This window comes from Pelobates fuscus, chromosome 6 (genome assembly GCF_036172605.1).
Source record: "Pelobates fuscus isolate aPelFus1 chromosome 6, aPelFus1.pri, whole genome shotgun sequence".
NCBI classification, from domain to species: Eukaryota; Metazoa; Chordata; class Amphibia; order Anura; family Pelobatidae; genus Pelobates; species Pelobates fuscus.
This window is the reverse complement of record NC_086322.1, coordinates 82,597,766-82,622,199: the sequence shown is the minus strand read 5'-3', so window position 1 is coordinate 82,622,199 and position 24,434 is coordinate 82,597,766. Positions and strand designations below refer to the sequence as shown.

The 24,434-nt window shown below is 39.5% G+C and overlaps 1 protein-coding gene across 4 annotated transcripts in view; it reads right to left on the bottom strand.

Moving 5' to 3' along the window:
• The window catches only part of LIMCH1 (LIM and calponin homology domains 1), a 245,787-nt gene that overhangs the window by 26,867 nt on the left and 194,486 nt on the right, over window positions 1-24,434 (bottom strand). For 3 of the 4 annotated variants that reach the window (XM_063457904.1, XM_063457907.1, XM_063457908.1), the window contains exons 10-23: window positions 22,832-23,128; window positions 22,083-22,343; window positions 21,283-21,627; window positions 20,725-20,991; window positions 20,100-20,390; window positions 18,619-18,855; window positions 17,019-17,048; window positions 8,049-8,175; window positions 5,143-5,300; window positions 3,329-3,740; window positions 2,612-2,833; window positions 1,136-1,229; window positions 843-994; window positions 287-350 (exon numbers count right to left, since the gene is read on the bottom strand). In XM_063457904.1, coding sequence (XP_063313974.1) covers window positions 287-350; window positions 843-994; window positions 1,136-1,229; window positions 2,612-2,833; window positions 3,329-3,740; window positions 5,143-5,300; window positions 8,049-8,175; window positions 17,019-17,048; window positions 18,619-18,855; window positions 20,100-20,390; window positions 20,725-20,991; window positions 21,283-21,627; window positions 22,083-22,343; window positions 22,832-23,128 — 2,957 coding nt within the window. The remainder of the gene's footprint in view (window positions 1-286; window positions 351-842; window positions 995-1,135; window positions 1,230-2,611; window positions 2,834-3,328; window positions 3,741-5,142; window positions 5,301-8,048; window positions 8,176-17,018; window positions 17,049-18,618; window positions 18,856-20,099; window positions 20,391-20,724; window positions 20,992-21,282; window positions 21,628-22,082; window positions 22,344-22,831; window positions 23,129-24,434) is intronic. The other variant, XM_063457906.1, reaches the window with a different exon arrangement.

Genomic DNA, 24,434 nt, shown 5'->3' with positions numbered 1-24,434 from the left:
CCTTTTGTAGGCTTTTTTTTTTAGCATGCACTGTTAACCAGCAAGTTAACCAGCAATTGGTCCAAATAGCTTCTCTATGAACATTTAACTACTTGCATAAATGGGAAACTTGAAGGTTCAACTAACGCATTGGTGCTCGATGGTGAGAATTCACAGGCCTCAGAGTAAATCCATAGGTATCAGAATGAAATGCAAAGTGAGTTTATTGGATCATAAGGACAAAATGTAGATACAGTGTTTTAGTGCATGGTAAAAATTAGATCATTGTTTATATTTTTAAACTTACCGTTGGCATCCTTCATAGGAAGAAATAACATTTCTTTTTGTTCTTTGGAATCAGAAGCCTGAGCCTAGATAAAAGGGATAGAAATATGTTTTCTATAATATATATTACACGTATACATATATTATAATTACAGGAAACTATTATCTACACAGTATTCACGCCCTTCATTGATGCACTGTAATGTATAATGTACAAGTATTAAGTTACGCTGATTAATATTAAACAGTAAGATTCCAAAGCACTCTAAAGATACATCAATCTCCAAAACTGTTCATGTTGCTACAATTAATAAAAGATGGATCATTCACAACATTTTCAACCTTTGATTATTTTACATCCATAAAAATATATTATAATTTTGCTTACATAGAAGAATTCCTAGATCCAGGGGATGAATATGTGTTGGTAAACTACCCTGTGTCTCTCAGTCTGGCTGAAACCTCTACAGCACTCCACAGGTTTCAGTCAGTGGTTTTAGAACCTTAAGTATCTGCGATACGATTGGTTTATTAGGTGAGATGCAACAGGAAACAATGCTTTATTGCAACTTCTTTACCCAATTTGTGATAATTGTTTTGGTTTCCACTTTTCTCTCCTCTTCCAAAACCTTGCCATTAACCGCAGACTCTTTCAGAGGTATACACGGTGTTAATTCAATGCTGGATATAGATGATCCCACCTGGGTGAGGCTTACTGAATGATCATTGCCTAACAACACACAACAAGAGGAAGACATTATTCATCAGACAGAAAAGCAAAAACAAACATTGCAGAGAGAAAACAAGAAAACACATGGATGATAACAGATCGCAATAGTAAAGCTATTCTAGTTGATAATTACAAACGAACCTTTTGTGTAGTGTTGCACCGAGTGGTCTTCTGATTTTACATTAGAAGCTAGTTCATCCCCAAGGCTTACATGGTTCTCTGTTCCTGTGAAACCCTAAACATAAATAAAACAAACAATGAAGCTACAGGATCGCACATAGACAAATACCAGGTCTGCTTTTTTTTTGTTTTTATCTACACAGCATAAAGAATTAAACCAGTCTTAATTACCAAAATTATTGAATACACACAACTAACAAATTATGAAAAACGCACCACTGATATTAAAGCAATACTATAGGGTCAGGAACACAAGTAAAATCTTACTTTTATAACAGTCTGCAGCTGCTGGCTCTGCTCCTGATCTGCCTGCTTGGCTGACATAGTCAGAAGTGGTGTTACATAGTTACATAGTTAAATAGCTGAAAAGAGACTTGCGTCCATCAAGTTCAGCCTTCCTCACATATGCTTTTGCTGTTGATCCAAAAGAAGGCAAAAAACCCAGTCTGAAGCGCTTCCAATTTTGCAACAAACTAGGAAAAAATTCCTTCTTGACCCCAAAATAGCAGTCAGATGTCTCCTTGGATCAAGCAGCTATTACCCCACTAATTAGAAATTATATCCCTGTACGTTATGTTTTTATCCAATTGCAACTTAAACATCTGTATAGACTCTGACAAAACCACCTCTCCTGGCAATGAATTCCATATCCTTATTGCTCTTACTGTAAAAAAACCTTTTCTTTGCCTTAGATGAAATCTCCTTCCTTCAAGCCTAAATGTGTGACCTCGTGTCCTATGTATAGCCCTGTTTATGAATAGATTTCCAGATAATGGTTTGTACTGGCCCCGAATATATTTGTATAATGTTATCGTATCCCCTCTAAGGCGCCGTTTTTCCAAACTGAAGAGATTTACATTTTTTAACCTTTCTTCATAACTAAAATGCTCCATTCCTTTTATCAATTTTGTAGCTCGTCTCTGCACTTTTTCACATGGGAAAGCATGGGATTGGCTCAGATTGTCAAGGAGGCAGATTAGCGTCAGAGCAAACACAAGCCAAACAGCCCTGGCCAATCAGCATCTCTTTACAGAGATACACTGAATCAATACATCTCTATGAGGTAAGTTCCATTTCTCCACGAAGAGGGTGAGACAATGAATGACAGTGCACTGCCCCAGGAAGCATCTCTAATAGCCATATGAGTGGCCGCCAGAGGAGGTATTCCTAGGCTGTAATGTAAACGTTGTATTTTCTCTGAAAAGACAGTGTTTACTGCAAAAAGACCGATAATACTCACTAGACCAAATACAATAAGCCGTAGTTGTTCTGGTGACTATAGTGTCCCTTTAAGAATTGAGTGTTGGCTGGACTGTAGTTTTAATATAAGGATGATACCAGAAATAGGAACAATCACAGCAATGACTAAAATCAAAACCTCAAGAAAGAAAAATGTTATGTCTCTGCTAAAACAGCTACATTTGACATTAATCTTACGTGTAGCTCTTTGACAGAATTCTGTATGTCACATCTGGTCACACTGAGCTCAAGGCAAGCAACATCCGGCTTCTTCTCCTTGGTCACCTCGTCTACTCTGGCTTTGCCTTCAAAAAGCTGTGATCGAGTTAGAGAGTGAGCAAAAACCAAGTTCCCACATCCTCTGTCCTTCTGGTCCATTCCATTACAAGTTTCTCCATTCAGGTTAGCTTTTCCATCGACCTACAAACAGCCAAGGCAAAAAAACATTTCAATGCAAAGCTTTATAATGAGACCGTGAGCAATAAGAGAAAAAGAATGTCAATGGGGAGACAAAGTTTTTATCTGTGTTTATAACAAACCCCCCTGCTGGCATTCTAACGGTATGAACCATTCCCAGCTGTATGGGCCAGACAGCAGGAAATAAATCATACACTTGCTAGTAACTTTCATTTTTCACAACCACAAGTAAAAATGTATAGCGTAAATCAGTGTTCTACAGGCGGAACCATGCAGCTGCAAGTCTTTAACCAAAGTTTAAAATCTATACATTTGTAACCAGTCTCACAAATAATCTTCTCTAAGTGTCACCACGTGGCACAGATTCACTATGCGCTTTGATTAGTTTTAGAACAGGACTTATTGTACTCATATTTATCATTCCGTGGAATAAAAATGTTCCTCCTGTATTTGATCAAATCCATTTTTTCTAAGATCTATTCACACCACTAATCTCACCTTGAAAGTCTTGAGCACTTGTTGTGTGTTCTTCGGCTGTGAATAAGGCTTGGCTGTCAGCATAGGCACAGTCTTAGAGATCACATTTTTGTTCGGGGATGTTACACTTGGTAGAACCTTGCACTCCAACTCACTGCTGGGGGAAGAAATCACAGCTTCTACGGTAGCAGTGTACTTTGGAGATGGTAACGACTGTTGCCTCAGGTACTTGAGTGGATTTGGGTCCTCAGAGGAGGTCAATAAACCTGGTTCCACAGAATGGCTTCTTTCCAGGATTTTTGGCATTACCAAGCGTTCGAGAACAGCTTCACTTATTGTAAACCTTTCAATATACTTCTGCAGTATCTTTTCTGCTTCTTCTTTTGTCCTGGCGTTTTTGTAAGCTTCATGCAGTTCTCGCTCTCTACGTTCTCTGAAGATAAAGAAATAAAAGGAAAGGGACTTAAATTTAACACAAACTACTGCAGTAAATCTCTAGAACCCTGCTTTGTCACTGGCAGTCAATTCAAAGTACGAGGCTGCAATACAAGAGTTAGGGAACTAAAATTATAACACGCAGCTTTGGGGCAAAGTTCTACAAATGATACAATCAGCAGCAATTGCTCCACTTTAGGACGGTCTCAAATTATTATTATTTTTTTTATTCTTTAATACCATTCTGCATATAGAAAAGCAATAAAACGTAAAATAGAGCAGAATTTTACAACACAGCAAATCATTTTACACATCATAGGCATATGTTCGCAATAGAACAATGCAGAACGTGTTTTTGGGGGGGATTGAGAGAAGATACAGAAACAAGCAAGAAAACAAGACCTTGCCAAGAGAGCACAATGTGCCACTGAAATAGGTTCATGATATAACATGATGTCCCAGGCCGAATTACCATCCTTACAGAGAATTATGTGGAAAGTCTTTAGATAGTCAAGTAACAATTGTAAAATTGTGCTGCGGGTGGGAACAGGCCTGGGCTGCTGGTCACTTGTGGTGGGAAGCACAGTAATATTACAGTGGATAGAAAAACAACATGAAAACTGCTACTGAAAAGCCATGTTATGTGTCAAAAGTAACAGTGTGACAAGAAAGAAAAATGTAACCCAAGTTATAATATTTCTGATAAGATCTAGAACGAAAGTTTGTGGTTAAACTTAAAATTTTGATGTGTTTTCACCTGAGCTGTGTTCAGGAAATCAAGCTTAGCCAAGTTGGCTTGGAACCACGTTCAGAGGTCTCTACAAGACCTCTGAACATGTCCTGAACGTGACATTAGCAGCTGATCCTTTAAGTTTTACAAGTTGCGAGGTTGGGCCTCCATGGATCAGATTTGTTGTTTCAGTACATCCCACACATGCTCAATCACATTAAGATCTAGGGAATTAGGAGGTCAAGTCAACAACAAACTTTGTCGTGTCTCTCAATCCATTCCTGAACAATTTTTGCAGTGTGGCAGGGTGTCACTGCCATCATGGGACACCATTGCCATGAAAGGGTGTATGTGGTCTGCAATTATCTCTAGTTAGGTGGTACGTGTCACAGTAACATCCACAGGATCCAAGGTTTCCCATTTAGATTTTAAAAAAAAAAGCATAATTAAATGCATGCATGTTTTTATTGGAGTTTATGTGCTAACCAGTGATTTTTTGTATTCGGGCATTGGAATGTGCCTTTAAATTATTATTCAAATCATATCTGAACACTGAGTTAGTAAGCAATGCAAAGGAATTTGAAGTGTTAACGATCATTTGCTTTTTAGAGTTGGTGCGCTAACCAATGCACCGTCACATCAGTAGCATTTACAAGAACATACAACCTACTTTTCTTCCACAATTTCTTTATACGTTTTGATACTTTTCCTTCTTTCTGAGAAGTCATTATCTCCACTGAGTAACCTTTCCATCTTCTTCCTCTCCTGGTCTCTCTTTATCAAGTCTTGAGATGCACTTCTCCGACGAGTCTTCCACTTGGCCAGGTCCTGCAAGATTACACACACACAAATACATGATCGGTAAGAGATCGAAACCGTTTCCTTTTACATGATAAAATAAAAATTGGGGGACCCGACTTCTGCGGAAAAGTAATTATTATGGAAAAGGAAAATTTTCTCTTGTTACTAAGAAAGAAGGAATGTCTATAAAAAGCAAAAAGAAAAAAAACAACTTGTGGACTACCTGAATGTTGGAGATCAAATATTTCACAGTGGAATCAGATTGTTTAGCCTTGTTTACAGCTTTTATCACTTATACTATCACTGTTATTATTTACAGGGAGAGAGGTCAAAGGTTTACAAGGAGTGTGAACCAGAATGTTCATTTTGTTTCTAAAACGGTTTCACAGTGTCCACAAAATAGTAATTTGATCAGTGTCTCTTAACATCTTGCCCGAAATTTAACACTCCAGTGAAAATGACTTGAACCATGGACTAGAGAAAAGCTTAGATTTGTAAAACAAGGGTCATTTAAAATGTGTTACTCACTACAGTATAAGTAAATAGAAAGACATAAAAGCAAGTGGAACTGTCCCTTTTAACTACTCTATAAACAGAAGTAGTTACAGAAGTACATACTATTAAATCACGCTGATCCCTACTCTGCTACAGCACAAGGGTTTCCAGGCGTCTGACAAGCAGATTGAGCCCACACTGCCACTGAGGCCTACCTCGAGGTGAGAGCCTGGGAGAAGCGGCCGATCTCCCTGCTGCCTCTCCGACCGGAACAAGCTGACGTTATACGGGTCCCCACTCCCCCGCTGCCGGTGGGGGTTATCCCGACACCATCATCACAGCCAAGCTTCATCCCTGACAAGCACATCGTCTTAAAGCAAAGACATAGAGGGGCGCAATCTGCCTCAAAATGGCGACTACTGCACCAGTTGCAGACATAATGAACCGAATACAGACACTCGAGCAGCGCCTGGACGACCTCCTCGAAAACGTCTGGCAGAGAATGCAGAACAAAGGGGCACAGACCCAGAGGGAGCTGCTACACCCTACACGACCGCATTACTCACCGCCAGAAAAACCGCCTGGAGTGGCTGTCAGGAAGAAAAGACCGCACACGACGCCAGGGAAATGGAGACCAGTGAAGCGGAGAAGGCGGCCCATAAAATCCGAGGCTTGCATCTGCCTTCCTGGGCTGAGGGCCCAAAAGGGAAACACCCTGCTGCGTACCCCACATGCCCGGACGGGACCTCTCCATCACACAACCGCCCGGGACCTCGCTTGCGGTGCTGAAAGTGACCGGAGCGGTGGAAAGTGCACGAGGGCCCTTGAAAAGGCCTGGGGCCGGCGGAGTGGCCAAAATTGGATGCGGCCCCTAGACAAACCTGCTGGCAGCTTTCCGATCGTGGGCATAGGATGAACGCATAAACACACTCCTGGACAGCACCACAGCCGGGACTTACTCACAGGCAGCTCTAAACAGGCAGAAACATGTTGCCTCCTGAACGTTACCAGCAATGCCATAAATGTATATTCTGCTTTTGTTTTACTAGAAAAGTATGATTTTTCTCTTTTTTCCGTTCAATGGTCTATTTCTTAACATGCCTAGCTTGATGCAGACGCGCCCCAAAAGCCTAGTGGTTTACAACTTTTAAGCCTGCTACATATATGTCTTTCCAAACCCTGCAGAATATGCGGCCTTTAGCCATTATGTATGTTTAGCCTGAAAAAATTGAATCTAAGAATATGCTAGCTCTAAGATTTTCATGGTAGAACTCCTTTTTTATCAACTGATATGTCTTATTTTCACCTCGTTTTTACCTAACTAGTACAGGCTATAACTTAAGACAGAAGTACCTAACTTGCATTTACTAACAAAAAAATGGTGCCATTCTTGCATGCCATAATACTGTATTCACTGTATTACTGTTTTAGCTTGTACATGCTGTTGTGGCGATACGAGCTTGTTTATGTTACTCACGCACTGCAAAAATAAAGATTTTAAAAAAATAAAAATAACTCCAGGCGCAGACCTCCTGGACAGTCAAAGAACTGGAAACACTATGGAGAAATTCTATCAAACCTAAAAACAATTGTGGGCTTTTATAAACTGTGCCAAACCATTGTCACTGCTGAACTGCCAGAATGAGGAAGCCACACTGTAGCAAATTCAATTTGGCAGAAGTCCCAGCCTGTTAATAGGAATTGGGCTTTACTCAAATTAACCGAGCATGCGAAGGCAGGGAATAAGGTGAGGTAAAGCATTTCCCTCATTGGGAATTTCCCATGGGCTACATCTCTCTACAAATAGACCAATGGCAAATTCAAAGGGGTGCTCTCTCAACAAAACACAAAAGGTTAGAAGTTAGGACATATGTCTCTCAATGTACAGTTACACACACACACACACAAAGTGAATTTCAGATTTAAGGACAGAGTAGCCAATCTGGAAACAAATCTGACTTTGCCATTTTGGCTACGAATTTGAAATTCACTTGGAATTCGATTAAAATTCAAGCTTTAACGAATAACCCGGTGTCTTCAGTCAGGGCACGCAATATATATTTAAAAAAAATTAAATCTTGAATATTTAGTTACTATCCCTGCCCAGTTGAGAAGATATAAATAATGCATTGGGTGACATTATACATTTACTAAATGAATGGTTCACAGCAAAAACAACAAAATGTGATAGACTGACATAATCAAGATTCCTCACGTCATGCCACCTGAGCAGTCTGGGAACAGACGGAGTGTTATAGCAAGTTACTGTAAAGCACTTACGTTTTGCCAGGTCTCATCTTCTTCCTTGAGCAGGTCATTAACAGTTTGCAGATGCTCTTGGTGAGCTCGGCTATGTGGCAGCATGCTTCCCTCTTCTTCATATCTCATGTCATACATGCTCATGCTCCTGTACAGTATACAGAATAACACCATTAGCAGAGAATTTGACGTTTCTATTGTACATGTATTCTATAAATCGGTCACTGGGTGGCGATAAAAGACCAAAAAACGTTCACAAAGCTCGGCGCAGAGGTTTACAATCTGGGCAGATATAGTTACAATGAGTATTGTTAGTGAAAAACTATAAAAAAAAAACATGTCTGCAATGTGTACCCCCAACAACACATACTGGTCAAGAAAACCGTAACAATATAATTATGGTTTTCAGATGTGAAAACCATAATAAAGCACAAACCCAGAGTCAACGTGGAGTAAATAATTAGTCATCAAGTATTTTGGAGATGGAAAAGATAGATTGAGAATTACATACAGTGAATGTTACGGTAAAATACATATAACCAATTTTATATCAATATCCATTGTACAACATGGATTACAAAACCTGGCCTGTAGTCTTCTATAGACAATTTTAGAGAATGATGGCTCTTAACCTGGAGACTCGATTGGTGAGCACACACCAGAGACAGCTAGTGTCTACAACCAATATGTAGAAATTCAAGTTCTATAGACACACAACAGCTTCTTAATATCTGAGCAGCTTTCATAGTTCAAGAGATAAACATGTGACAATGTTTCTATCTCACTATGAAATCCTCGTCAAGGTCACATTGCCACTTTGGTTTTTTTTCTCGAAGTTGGATGGATATTAAGAAGCTGTTGTGGACCCATACTGCTTGAATTTCTACCGTCTATAGAACACAATTAATGGCACTGTAGTAAGTAATGCTAAGAATTGTGATTGGTTCTATCCAAATTTAATGCATGGCATTTATATCTATTTACTGAGAAATTCAGGAAAACTGGAACATCCCACGTTAATACCCTTAAATAGATACATTGAGCACCAAAGCCACTACAAACATATATAACTGACAATGTGGAACAAAAATACAATGAATGGACAAAAATACACTTTGTAAAAAAATACATTAAAAAGCATTCAACAAAAATGACTTTTTCATACGAAATAAATAATAGGTGTATCACAGAAAAGCTAGAGTAGGAAATATTACATCTTCAAGATAAAATAATCTGAAAAAGAAAATATCAAAAAAAGAAAATGGCACAAAGGCCCATAATATGCACTACATATTCAACTCCTTGAGTTCCATATGTTACTACCATCATCGCAGCTCTGTCCTTAAAGACCTTATACCTTATACCTTTACTTTGCATCAGGAGCCTAATGCGATTCTGCAGTATTTGAAACAGGATCCTTAAGCAGGTGGCAATCACAATATAGGCCATTGTTGGTCTAAAACTAAGGAGCATTCATAAGTAAACTGTGAGTAAAATAAACTAAAAAGACTCCCAGCTATAGTAGGATTTCAGAACTCAAAACCGGACCTGGTGATAGATTGTGTCAAGTACCAGGCAAATAAAATCATTTCAGGCTTTTTTCTTGTGCCTTGAGACTCCAAATGAAATAGAGCATCCCAGATGGATAGTAACATATATAATGGCAGGAACTGCAGTTTCCCAACAATTCTAAACACCTGACACAAAATTAAGAAGATGTACAAAAAGAAGCATCGGATTTACAAGTAAATATACTTGTGTGGAGTAACTCACCACGACAAACAAAAAACCCAGACATATTTACACATGATTTATAGTTCCTTTCTATAGAGTGTGGAGTCTCCCTGTTCGTGTGAGTGCCATTGTATATTACACTTTTATACACAGTGACCACTATGGAGCTGTGTTCCTTGTTCTCCAAGTAAAGAAAATAATCCACCAATAAACCTCATCAAGAATCTCAGTCAGCACAGAAATCATGATTTCAACTAGGAGGCCATCTTGACCATGAAAAATAAATAATATTCCTGTAATTAAGTAATTTAAATTACTCCTTAAATAGTTACTCCAAGCACCATGACCACTTCAGTGATTTAAAATGGTTGTGGTGCCTGGAGTCAGCACACATCAAGATTACACCAATATTGCTGAAAGTGTAACTTCACTTTCGGCAGAGTCACTGGGATTCGGGGGCGGTATCAGCCAGCCCGGAAGTAGAGCTTCAAGCCAGCTAATGTCAATTCTATGCATATTCTAACGCACAATTGCTGAGAATGGCCAGCTGACTCGTTCAGCCAATGAATGGCCAGCAGGATTGGCATCCGTCTCAGGAGAAGACAAATTACAGCCAACCTTAAAGGACACCAGCTGTCCGGCAGAACCAGGTAAATGTTTGCTCCATTAGCAGGAAATAGAGGCAGCTATAGACGTTATGATGATTGTTGTAATCCTTTGTAAATATTACCGTATAAACATTTGTTTAATTCCAAACTCTAAAGTTCTAGCTTTTACTGCCTGTCAGCTATACAGGCACGTGGATCAATACTTTTTATAGATGAAAGGTCTGCATGAAATTATACTGGCAAGTAATAGGTGTACTGTGGTCGTGCAGGGAACACTCATAAATACAGCCCGTTGGATGAGATCACGCAGTGTAATCACTAAATCTATTTATTAGTTTTAAAGTTTTGCGCACATGAAACACTTACCCAACCAAATTTGCTTCCCCCCCAGAAGATGAAACAAAATGGCAAACTCAAACAGCCCATTTGACAAAACTTGGGAAAATTAATCTGTCAGTCCCTTTGTATAAATATACAAACTTGTAAAACACAAGACTGAATTCACTTAGTACAGGATATGTTAAAGAATCTGTTTCACATTTCCCTTTGAAGGAATGTTATCAATCATCATTACGCTCCTTTAAGGTTACGCTCCATTATGCAAAGCAAAGTGATCAAGCTCAATGATAAAGGAACTTCTTCCCAAGGGGCTTTCCAACAGGATCACACTTTAATACTCTGGCCTACAAGGTAGACAGCTGACCACCCATTGTGGACCTCTGAGAGAAGCAACTGGCGGCATGCCTGCAATGCACACACTAATAATGGATAACATTGTTTAACAAGTAAGAATTCCAACGAGGTGAATACTTCAGACATGTATTTAATGTAACCAAAGAAACAAAAATGCAAATACCAGCTTCATCCACTTGGTACCTGCTATCGGTAACTGGTTGTTTGATTTGGGCAGAAATGCAATTTCTATAAAGAATTCTTCCAGAGATTGTGGAATGATGGAAGCCAGCTATTTGAATACAATACAGTCATTTCCGTCATTTAGTTACAGCTTTCACATATCAATGATCACATTACTGTGAAAGCTATAGCACGTTTAGGGTATGTCAAATGGAAACATCTGCTGTATAATAGGTAGTTGGGTTTTAACTCTTTACTTGATTAGTATGAAAAGGTCTTTGAGATCTAGAAACTAAGTAAGAATTATCTCACACAAAAATGATCAATGGCTTTCAGTCAGCTGGTGGCATCAACAACGAATATTCACACAGCACAGGTAACCGTGGACAAGGCTATTTAGGAGCGTTTATTGTGCAGGATGCAGCAGTCATAGCCTTGTTTCCATAATTCAGTGCTACATACAGCCCTTTAAGCAGTTGAGAACACTGCTACGAAGTGATTGTGTTTAGCCACAGTGGTTCTGGCCATGAAGGTGTTCAAGGCGTCTGAACTGGCGCAGACAGCTCCTCCCAGCATGGCCACATGCACACACTAATAGATAACAGGTAACCATGGACAAGGCTATTTAGGAGCGTTTATTGTGCAGGATGCAGCAGTCATAGCCTTGTTTCCATAATTCAGTGCTACATACAGCCCTTTAAGCAGTTGAGAACACTGCTACGAAGTGATTGTGTTTAGCCACAGTGGTTCTGGCCATGAAGGTGTTCAAGGCGTCTGAACTGGCGCAGACAGCTCCTCCCAGCATGGCCACATGCACACACTAATAGATAACAGGTAACCATGGACAAGGCTATTTAGGAGCGTTTATTGTGCAGGATGCAGCAGTCATAGCCTTGTTTCCTTAATTCAGTGCTGCATACAGCCCTTTAAGCAGTTGAGAACACTGCTACGAAATGATTGTGTTTAGCCACAGTGGTTCTGGCCATGAAGGTGTTCGAGGCGTCTGAACTGGCGCAGACAGCTCCTCCCAGCATGGCCACATGCACACACTAATAGATGCTAGTCTTTGCCAGCTGATCAGACCAATCACAGCATAATTGGCATGCCTGATTTTCAACATTACTTGGATATTCATGTAATGCTGGAAACAGCCACTGGATGGCAACAAGCCCTTCTCTACTACCTATTTTTAACTAGGAAACTCATCTGCATGCATTAAAAGATATTAGAGGGTCTCCTTAGTGTTAATGTTAATGGTTGGCTTAGAGTAATGGTTATGGTCAGGTAGGTTAGAGTTTGTGTAAGGTTTTTTTTTTTTTTAGAGTTAGTATATGGTGTAGGGTTAGTGTATGCATATGGTTTGTGTTCGTGTGGGCATATGCTTAGTGTTAGTGGTGTAACTACCAGTCGCAGGGGTCGCAGCTGCGACTGGGCCAGTCACTCCAGGAAGCCTGGCCGCAACTGCGGCCAGAGGCAATTCGGGGGGTATAGCCACTTCACTTGTAAGGGGCCCAGGCCACCTGAGGGTCTCAGGAGCCCAGACCCCATACAAGCACACAGACCCGGCCAGGGAGATCTTTTTAGTTCTCTCTCAGGTCTTTGCAGAACTTGCGCACTTGTGCCTACACCTCCGCGTCGAGTTCTGGCTTTGAGCGTTACCATGGTAACACTATTACATGTGGGAACACCCTTCACCCAGCAGAGGTGAAGGCAGATAGCCTCTGCAGCCACCGGACCACCAGGTTTACATGCTGCCCCCTCCTTGGATGCGGGTAGGACACAGGGAGGGGGAGATATATTAAATTTTTTTTTTTTAAATTACATTAGAAAATAGAACAAAAAATAGATGCTCCTTTTTAGCCCCCACAGCCCCTATATTACCCAGCAAACACGCACACACACAGAAACACACAATGCATCCTGTGCGCACACACAGAAACAGACACTACTTACTTTACAGTAGTGGGGAGAGAATGACACACATGGAGGGTCTGGGAAGGAGGGAATGACACACATGGAGGGTCTGGGAAGGAGGGAATGACACACATGGAGGGTCTGGGAAGGAGGGAATGACACACATGGAGGGTCTGGGAAGGAGGGAATGACACACATGGAGGGTCTGGGATAGAGGGAATGACACACATGGAGGGTCTGGGATAGAGGGAATGACACACATGGAGGGTCTGGGAAGGAGGGAATGACACATGGAGGGTCTGGGAAGGAGGGAATGACACACATGGAGGGTCTGGGAAGGAGGGAATGACACACATGGAGGGTCTGGGAAGGAGGGAATGACACACATGGAGGGTCTGGGAAGGAGGGAATGACACACATGGAGGGGCTGGGAAGGAGGGAATGACAAACATGGAGGGGCTGGGAAGGAGGGAATGACACACATGGAGGGGCTGGGAAGGAGGGAATGACACACATGGAGGGGCTGGGAAGGAGGGAATGACACACATGGAGGGGCTGGGACGGAGGGAATGACACACATGGAGGGGCTGGGACGGAGGGAATGACACACATGGAGGGGCTGGGACGGAGGGAATGACACACATGGAGGGGCTGGGACGGAGGGAATGACACACATGGAGGGGCTGGGACGGAGGGAATGACACACATGGAGGGGCTGGGACGGAGGGAATGACACACATGGAGGGGCTGGGACGGAGGGAATGACACACATGGAGGGGCTGGGACGGAGGGAATGACACACATGGAGGGGCTGGGACGGATGGAATGACATATGGAGGGGCTGGGACGGAGGGAATGACACACATGGAGGGGCTGGGACAGAAGGAATGACACGCATGGAGGGGCTGGGACGGAGGAAATGACACATGGAGGGGCAGGGACGGAGGGAATGACACATGGAGGGGCTGGGACGGAGGGAATGACACACGGAGGGGCTGGGACGGAAGGAATGACACACATGGAGGGGCTGGGACGGAAGGAATGACACACATGGAGGGGCTGGAGGTTGATTAGAAGCGTGGGGAGGCCCGGGCAATTTTCACATCGGGGTCCAGTCATTTCTAATTACCCCTCTAACGCTATAGTGTTATAGCGGTAAAGGGGTGGTTGGTATAGGGTTAGCATGCGCATGCGCATTCACCGATTACATCAGAAGAGCGAGGAGAGTCCGCAGCGCCGAGGGAGCCCGGCGCTGGAGAAAGGTAAGTGTTTAACCTCCTTCCTCCAACTTCAGCCTGGCAGCAGGGGGGCCATGAGAGTGGGGGCACCCTCAGGGCACTATAGTGGTCCTTTAACATGCAACTCTGTATTTCCATTCACAGCTGAAGTTTGTAATTATGGTTTTGCATGAGATTATAAAGAATACAAAAATCAATTTATATAAAAATAAAATCTGTTAAACTAGTATTGTGGTCTTATTTTTTCATGAAAGCAATTATGCATCAAGATTTTATAAAGACAAGGCAGCTAGTGACAGCAGAATATGTTTTGTACGCGTCTGTATGGTTTCCATGGAAATCTCTGAAGTTGAAAACTTTGTCCATTTTAGAATCTGACTATGACTGGGCATGTAACAAAACACCAACTAAATCAATTTAACAAACACATAGCTCACAGAGATCACAGAGTCTTTATACTCAAAGCAATTCAGATAAAATAAAAGGACAGCAGAATCAGTTAATCTAAAATGATCTCCTCTAAACCCCACTGGAAGCCGAACACCAGGCAAAGTGCTCAGCAAACATTAAACATACAAAACAAACACTGGAGGACCCATCTGTGAATTCGGTCACCTCCACCACCCATAGAACATTTCTAAAATACAGAGAAAAATATTGTGCTTGTAGGTTTGATTGCAGTCTACAAACTGGGAACAGGCAGCTAAAGAGTTACAATTCATATAACCACTAGTCAGGCCATGGATGGTTTATAGCTGCCATTACACTCGCCAAGCACTAGTTGGCTGAGTATCTGGAATTATTTCAAAATATCTAATGGTGGTCTAGTTTGGTGGTTCTCATGGCAGACCAATGCGTTAGGTGTTCATCCCTTCAGGCAAAGTGGGAATTGCCTAAATATTGGACACTTGGTTTACCTTGGTCTGGCTTGAGGTGGATGGGTGGGATGTATTTTGTATTTGTCAACATTATGTTTTACGTTTGACTAGGTATATATGTTATGGCTGACAACAGTGATATATATTTGTAACAAAAGCAATTAATCACTATAAGTGTTGATGTGAGAAAAATGTGATCCCTGAAAAAGTCCGATATCGGACAAAATGCAATGGATTTCATAGTGTTGGGACTTTTTTTTATATTTTATTTGTTATTCTACCTTTTTATGCTCAATAAATATTTTTGCTTTTATCTATTCCTCTGGCAGTTTTGTTCTTCACACCATCAGTGCCTGGAAAATTAAGGACCACCATACACCATACGCAGTTTGTTTTAATTTAGATGTGTATAACTACTTGATCTGTTTTCTGCTTATACATCAGGTGTGTTACAATATTTTCTTTCAGGAGGTAATTCAGATATATTCTTGTATATATCACTGTTTAGTACGTGATATATATTTATTGGGAGCATTTGTATTGTGTATTAGGCGCTTATAGTTCTGAGACATTGCAAAATTGTGCATCATAAGGTGACATAGATGTGAAATTCAGGACATAAACCCCCACTCTGTTGCTTTACTCAATAGATGTATTAATTACAGCTGTGTTTGCCAAAATATGGGGATATGATTTTAGTACTCATTGCTCCCGGCTCTCAGAGTGTCCATTTGCTTTATTTTTGTGCATGATTTCATTTGTGTGCATTGTATCTATTTTATTGTAATGATTAGTTTGAGTACTGAAGTAAATGAACTCCATTTACTATTTATGTGAGCTTCCCTCCAGCTTATAATATAGCTCGCTCTACTAGCGTGGGCAGCAATACCCACACAGTGGAACAGTCAAGAGGAAGTGGGAAATAAAAAGCAGTGTCACGTGGAGCATATCCTATCTATCCATACCGACACAAAGTAGTTTGGACTTAAACAACATTGACAAGCCCTAGGCAGATGGGAAGGAGACAGACTGCGGCCATGATCCCCCTAACACTGTGTTATATCATTTTCTGCTAAGGGAGGCAGGCCTGTTAGACAAACTTTATGGTGACTTCTGAGCTTAGACAGAACTGTGGTTATTTCAAAAGCCAGAGATCAAAAATGCATTTTATCTGTTCTTCTAAACTAAAGAGAAGGAGAAATTCTGGAACTGAACTGCTGGAGTAAAAAAAAAAAAAAAAGTATATTTTTTTTTAATTCTTTTTTTTTTTTTTTTTTTTTTTTTTAACATATCTTAATATACAGAAGGTTTGGTATGTGAAAAGGATATGCTCTTCCCCACTGAGCACTTTGTTTCTGTCAGTCAAACCCAGCTTAATAGCACTTACACACAGTGTCAAACAGTGTAAAGAATTACTGCTAAATACAGGTTAATAACAGAACTGCATGTACACGAAACCTCGGATTAGTATCTTAGACTTTAGCCATGCTTTACATTTTGGAATCAATAGCCATTGAGGAGACCTGAAGCAATATTCGTTTAGCACGTGGTCAGGATGATAAGGCTGCAAATTATTAGGCTCATGCTTAGAATTGCTCTGTAGCAAAAATGGAGGTTACGTATTAAAATAGTTCCGCTTTTTCTAAGGGCAGGATCAGGCAAATTCTAAAAAGTACATCCCAAAATGGGCTGTGGTAGTGACCATTAATAGACAATGACGACATGCAATAGTTAGTTAAACTCAAAGCATAAGATCTCACTTACTCATCAGACAGAGCAGATCGCGGACTGAATCTACAAAACCAAATAGAGAATAAAATGTAAACGTGACAGTTAAACAGTAATAGAATGTGAAAGTGTGATGTACAAGTCGTATAACTCAGAGTTCTGTAGGATTCTCCAGTACTTTCTGCATGTTATCAGTTTGATTTACCACCTAATTATCTCACAGCAATGCACAGTAATACTAAATTCAATTACGGAACATCCCTGACAAAAGGTCCAACTCAATGTATTGACTGGTCCGACCGTTTCCACAAACCAATATTTAATTGGTGCCATGAGTAATCTGTGAAAGTCATAGCTTCAGAATTCTACAGGAAATAGAAATACACTACATAAAACTGGCAGGTGAACAACATTTAGGAAAATAATGACGTTGAAAGAGAAAAGGCAGCAGGAAAAAGATACATAGAGTAATACTGAAAAAGGGGGAAATTTTGTGAGTGGGACTTGCTTCCAATAATATCAAAGAGTAGCTAGCTCCCCCTGTATAATTTATTTAGCAAGATCAATGGGACAGTCTAAAATTGCATTAACAGAGTTAGCGTTGCTTTTTACATAAAAGCATTGTTAAACTACTACAATCAGTTTAGTTTATATTATTGAACAAAAGGGGGGCTACATTAGAGAGCAAGTAACGCTCAAAATATTAAACATTAATTTAATGCAAGTTTCATAGCAGGGTTAAATATAGATCTCTCTGCCGAATAGCCCAAGGCCAACAAGAAACCTTTAATGAGCAAGTCAAGGGCTGAATCAAACATTCTAAGTGAGAGGACATTCAAGAAGAAAATTAATATTTTATTTATTTCGATACAGAAGATTTTTGGCACACTCCATACATAGCTGTGAATATATTTTGAACAAGATTTATAGTGAGTATGGCTATTATAGGGAGACATGCACATTTTACTAGGGACGCATATGGAAAACAATGCAGAATGGTTGCATTAAGATCAACGCAGTCTTGCACAACTGATCTTTAACCCCTTAAGGACCAAACTTCTGGAATAAAAGGGAATCATGACATGTCACACATGTCATGTGTCCTTAAGGGGTTAATACATGTCTCTAGCCAAAGTCTGCAACAAGACTACGCCGACTCTCATCCTCTTTTTTGGTTTTATCAGCAGCAGTCACATAATACAAATACGTGTTTAGCAAATTAACAAGTGGCATGTTTTGAGTCTACTGTATTATAGTATTTTTCCTTCATGCTACAAATAGTCTAGCAACACACATGGAAATCCATTTCTACATTACTACAATCTACAGTAATGAGGGAAAATATAAAAACGATTAAAAGGCAACATGTACAGTTCTTAAATAATACAATTATATACTGCAAGCAAACCACGAACAATTAGAGGTATACTAAAAATACTGAACTGTATTTAATAAATGAGACTTATGGGTGTAAAAATACTGAAAAGTAATTAATTGGTGGAGAGGGAAGGACGGAACAGGTTTTATTCTGTAATCAAACCTGCTTTTGAAGTTGTATCTAAAGAATTTAGGAACCATCATTTGATATTTTGCTAAGATATTACAAAAACACTGCAATTAATGGCATGCCTCGAACCTCAATATTTCCTGGTCATACGTTTCACCAGTTGCCTGTGGTTGGGAGCTTAAATCGGAGCAGAATGGATTCACCACACTGTGGCTCTGAGCTGGGTCACAGGCTTGGGGGTGAGAAATATGCTCATCTTTAAAATCAGTATGTGCATCCGGCTGGTGGGGCACTGTAGGACTTTCAAATCTGAGTGTAGGAGCTTCCGAAGTAACATTTGGCATTATAGGGTCAGTTGGGATGGAACTAAGGAAGTAATTTTAGATAAAATTACAACATTAAGTACTTTGTGTAAAAGGGGAAAATAAATCAACACTATAACATTTTAAGGAGAAAAAAAAAACAGAAAAATCATGAAAAATCATGTAAAAAGGGTCATCTGTCACTAACATTTTATAGAATATTCATTTACTCAACGCCTTGACTAGGACATACATTTTCATATTGGTGCATAACACTATTCTTTAGATTGTTGTATTTATGTACTTATTCCTCTATGTAAATGAGTTTCTAATTGCGATTTCAAAGTTTACTTCAAAAAACATTAGACTTTTTTAAAAAAAAAAGGTTTTTTATTGTGAACCCAGTTAGTAGAAGCTTTGACTTTAAGCTCATGGAATTTACATTGCCGACTATAACTTATTCACTAGTGTCTAGACTATGGGTGCCCAAAAGGTAGATCCCCAGATGTTTTAAAACTACAGTTCCATGATGCTTTGTCAGTCTAAAGGCTAATGTTAGTTATGATCTACCATTTGGGCACCACTTGTCTAGCAATTGAGCCAGTGAGTTTCTCAAGCAACAAACACCTATCTGGTCAGGATCATTTGATGCAGGAAAAAAAAAAAAAAATTACAAAAAAGATTTTATATAAAGACATGTGGCCTATTAAAGGGTAGGCAACCTTTGGCCCTCCAGATGTCGAGGACTGCATCTCTCATGATGCTCTTATAGCCCTAATGATGGAGATGGAGCCCACAACATGTGGAGTGCTGAATGTTGCCTACTCCTGGCCTATTATAAACACATGTTTTATTATGTATCATTTATGTTATATAGTTCAAACAGTAGACCAATAAAGAATAAAGTTAAAATTTGCACTAACATTTTGAATCGTTTATCACATAGTATGTACTTCAAAAAATTAACACACTGGAATCGTAAAAACGCCACATGGACAAATTTTTTTTTTACAAAGTTATTTATCCTTGCCACTTATATCCTACCCACTGAATTGGTCTACGCTGTAAGAAAAACAGTCTCTGGTATTAACCATCTCTGATGGGAGAAGCAACATCACCCAACATGCAGCTACTACTAAGATACAAATAACTAGGAAGATGGAAATACATAGAACGAACGGGGAGATTAAAAACAAATTTGATTTAACATGACATTTAAAAATATATATACACGTAAAAATATCCCAATAAAATCCACTTTTAAAATTGCATTAAAAAAGAAATGACTTCCTATATAATAATTCTGACCTCATGGGTTTCTGTTCCTTGTTAGTACTCGATAGAGGTTTTTCATTTTTCTGCACAGAAAATGGAACAGGAAGAAATTGACTGAGGCCTACTCCTGCTTGCTTTTGACAGAGTGAGATTCTTCTGGCCATCATGTCGTCTTTCTCTAGAACAGAAGTATTGCTTCCCATAGTGTAATCAACTACCTCTTGACCCTCCTCTTTCAAATGAATTAGCTCTTCTTTATTCATTCGACGTTCCACTGATTCAGAGGACTTTAATTTCAGATCCTTATTTGCAGAGACAGACCTACTTTCAAATGAACAGTTGATGACTTAAAACCTCAAGGGAAGGTAATAAACTTAATCTTCACACCATGCTTTTTCTGATTAGGTTATCCAAACACAAAACACATTGATTCATAACATTTTAGTATACATAACATAACATATACATAACATAGTATACACATTGATACATAACATTTTAGTCTGCGCAGCAAATTAGGTAGCAAAACGAAAGCTTTTTTCACCAACCAACACGTTACAACAAAAAGTTCCAATTCTTTTATTGTGACAAAAACACAATTACATGCAGACATAGGATATGTTTTGGAAGCTACAACAATAACACAAAAGCCGCTCACAGTTGCTTGTTTTCATCCACTGATCTTGCAAGTTTGTCCTCAAACCGTTCTTCCTTAAAGCATTTCTCTTCAAGGTGACTGCCGGTAACATGTCGATCGTGGGAAATAGTAGATGTCTGGCTAAGTCTGGAAAGCTTCTGAAATGCACCAGTTCGCCTCGCCAACATGTCATCACGCTGGATGTCTAGAAGAGGACTACCTTCATCTTTCTCAGGAGGTTCTGAGGGATCTGACTTCTTGCAAAAGACAGTAGATCCAGTTGCGGGACTGAAAAGTAATAATTGCCAGTACAGTGAGAGAAGAGTGGGTAACAAAAGCCAAGTATCACTGTGTAGAGGAGAATTCTATCTGCATGGTGATGTACCAGAGTTCTTTACGTTATTTGCCAGGACATCAGCAAGATTGAGGATTGTCACCTCCAAGTTCAAAATAGACATTAATGTGTGTATGATAAAAACCCTATGTTTAATCATCTCTATATAAGGGGACAAATATTGTACAATGACAGACAAAAAAAAATAAATTCATGCTACTACTTTAGAAAATGGTGGCGTGTACCTTGGCAAAATATTTATGGCAGCTTTATCATTAATGTTCTCAGTGCTCTTGAAGCTCAGAGAAGAGAACTGTGTTATCTCCTCATTAACCACATTAGAGACTCTTTGATCCATTGCATCTGTCCCATCTTCTGGAGGGGCACTAGCTCTGGCAATACAAAGTCTATCCCATTTTTGTTGGTCAATTTCCGTTACTGGGCCAAAGTGCACAAACTTCTGTTTGTTTCTAGACCTTTTTTCTTGCAATGTTAACTTGCGTCGGACAAAATCATCACTTGTGGCGCGGACAACATCAATCTGGGAAGCTTCGTCGGGTTTGTTGGACTGTTCTGTCAGTGGATGATCACTAGGGTTTTGAGGACAGGAAAGCAATAAGGTTTAAAGATAGGAGAAACGTAGTGCAGTCACACAAAAAAATAAAAAAAATAATGTTAGAATGTTTTCTTTATGTGTTGTTATGTACAACATTTCAGAGCCCAATATTAAAAGCAATAGGAATTAACATCATTAAAAAAAAGAAATGAAAAAAAGAAAATCTAATTCTTGTTCTAAGCATTATTTACGGAGAGGGAGAAGAAAAAAAAAAAAGCTAATTTATGCATTTTTAGTGGGGTATTAACCAAATCTACACTTTAGTCAGAAGGACTGATCTTATGTAAAAGTAATTTTTTCTGTCTACATAAAGGCCTGGAAGTATGATTGCACTATTTCTGTATGTGCTGTTTTCTCTTTGCTCATTCAACACAGTGAAAAAAGGGACATAATTATGTGAAGAAATGGAAAATTAGTGGTTCTAAACACCTATCTTCCGAAGACACTTTAAGCCTTTGCCAGGTTTCCAGGTCAGTCTTCGAGATTGTGGATGTTGCAAAGACCAAAGGCTCCTTGTGCCGTGATAAAGCTCCCGTAGTTTTGCGCTTGGCCAGGTCATCTCTATGAATATCCGGAAGTTTTTCCTGCTCCCCCTCTGTGTCAGAATCCTCGTTTGCAGGATTTGGAATGGAGTTTTCTTTACGAGTGATAATCACCTTTTCTACTTTCAGTTCTTTATATTCACAGTGGCTGTGTACAGTGAAGTACAAAAAACAGTGTAAATCAATAGTCGCCACTAGCCATGCTTTCTGGCTTACATTAACCTGATCCACAAGAGACATAAGTCAAGTCTAAGAAAACATTTTTCTCTTGGATTAACCCCCAAAAATAAAAAATTACAATCGTTACTTTCCATGTGGCTTTTTATTTTTAGATATAATATATATATATACACATACACACACTGCACACTTCTGGTTGTGTGAAATTTAAAGGCACAGTGCACTTTACGCGTGCAATTCTATGGATTTATAAAGTGCATAAACAGAGCAAACCATACTCCTAATTAATTACAGTGTCGTGCAATTCTAAGTATGGTAATTATAGTATATTGCTCATAGTACAGTGCCTCTGCCAGCTCTCACTATGGAAGTCACAAGATGGGTTTACTAAAATCTAATGCTGTTTGGGCATTAAAAGACTGACACACGTAACACAAAATACAATACGATACACACCTTCTATCCACAGATTTCTCCGGAGAAAGAGGAACCGGGCTCTTGGAAGTCTCTGGAGGAGTTTTAGTTTTGTTTAAATATGAGCCAAACATATACTGGTTAAACGATGGTGGTGTTCTAGCCTGGTTCATCTTTGCTCTTCTAGTTGCCAAATCATCTCGTTCTATATCAGGTACTCTGGATTCTTCCTCCTCCTCCTCTTCAGAATCTACAGCCACACCTTCACTGCACATCAGGACAGCATTCTCCTTTCGGAGCACAGTGTCTGTTTCTCCATCTTCCGTACTTTGCTTTTGACTAACACAGTTATAGGAATATTAAACCGCGATCCCCCCAAAAAACAGTATACATAAAATGCAAACATGGTCACCACATGCAGACTTTTGGTGGTTAGTATTGACATTTGTCAGTTGACGAGATATGAAACAAAATTCTAAGGCAAATTGGGCAGAAATATTTTTTATTACTGGGGTTCCATAAACTAGTATCAACTTACATTCTCTAACTGGTCACTCTGTAGCATAATGTTTTTATTATTTCCCCCACTTCTTAACAAAGAAGGTTGAAGGTAAAAAATAAATAAATAAAAAGAGACCCTGCATCTCAAAATATTGGCAGTGGACCCTTCCCATCCCTTGCCTTTAATAACAAGATATGTTTGACATGAGAGTTATATAGATATAAAAAAAGCTAATTATTGGTCATCCAGATGCTGCACAGCATCTAGTTATCTGACCCCCAAATGCAGCCAGTCGTCTAACAAATTTTATTTTGGGAGTCAGCCCCTTTTATGGTTTTCTATATTTTTCAGTTACCGGTATATAACCTTGTATTTGTAATATACGAATTCTCGAAATAAATGTGCTGCAAATCTGCACTTCACTAACGCCCACATCATCCGAGCACAGAACAGTAAATGCAGATTATTCACGAAAGAAATTCACTAATAGATATAGTTACACAGTCATTGACATCATGCCAAAACACACAGACATGTTATTACTTAACATGACAGTGTTAATGTTAGTGTAATCTCAGCTTTTATTAAACACATCGTGCACAGCCCCCTCCCCAATATATTAAGCACTACAAATTCATATTCATTTTGTACTGTCTTCTTGTGTTAAACAGGATTCTGGATTCCATGCAATCATGTCTTCCACCGCAGTCCATTAGTAACCATTCCCAATTTCAGATTCCTCAACATTCTAAAATCTCACCTCCAGCTGCAATTTCCATGACTAGCTCATTTATTACTAATTATCTTGGCCCATAGAAAGATTGCTGTTCACTGGTAATTTCCGTTTTAAGGAACACAGGGGTCTATGGATTACACTTTTCTAGACAATACTGGAATTATTCCAAGTCAAAAAATGCTAGATCTGGAAAAATATACTAAGGCTGTCCATGGCAGGTGCTCAGTTTTCATAATTTTCCACCTTAAATGCACCGGTTATGCATTAATAAGTAGGATCCTATATTTTCGGCCAGTGTTCACACTTGTTTTGGGAAGGTCCCAGCAAGGCTTGTCATGCTGATCTTATGGTGGACGTTGTCCCAGCCAGGCTATGTTATAGAATCGAGGGCACAGAATTTCCAGTGA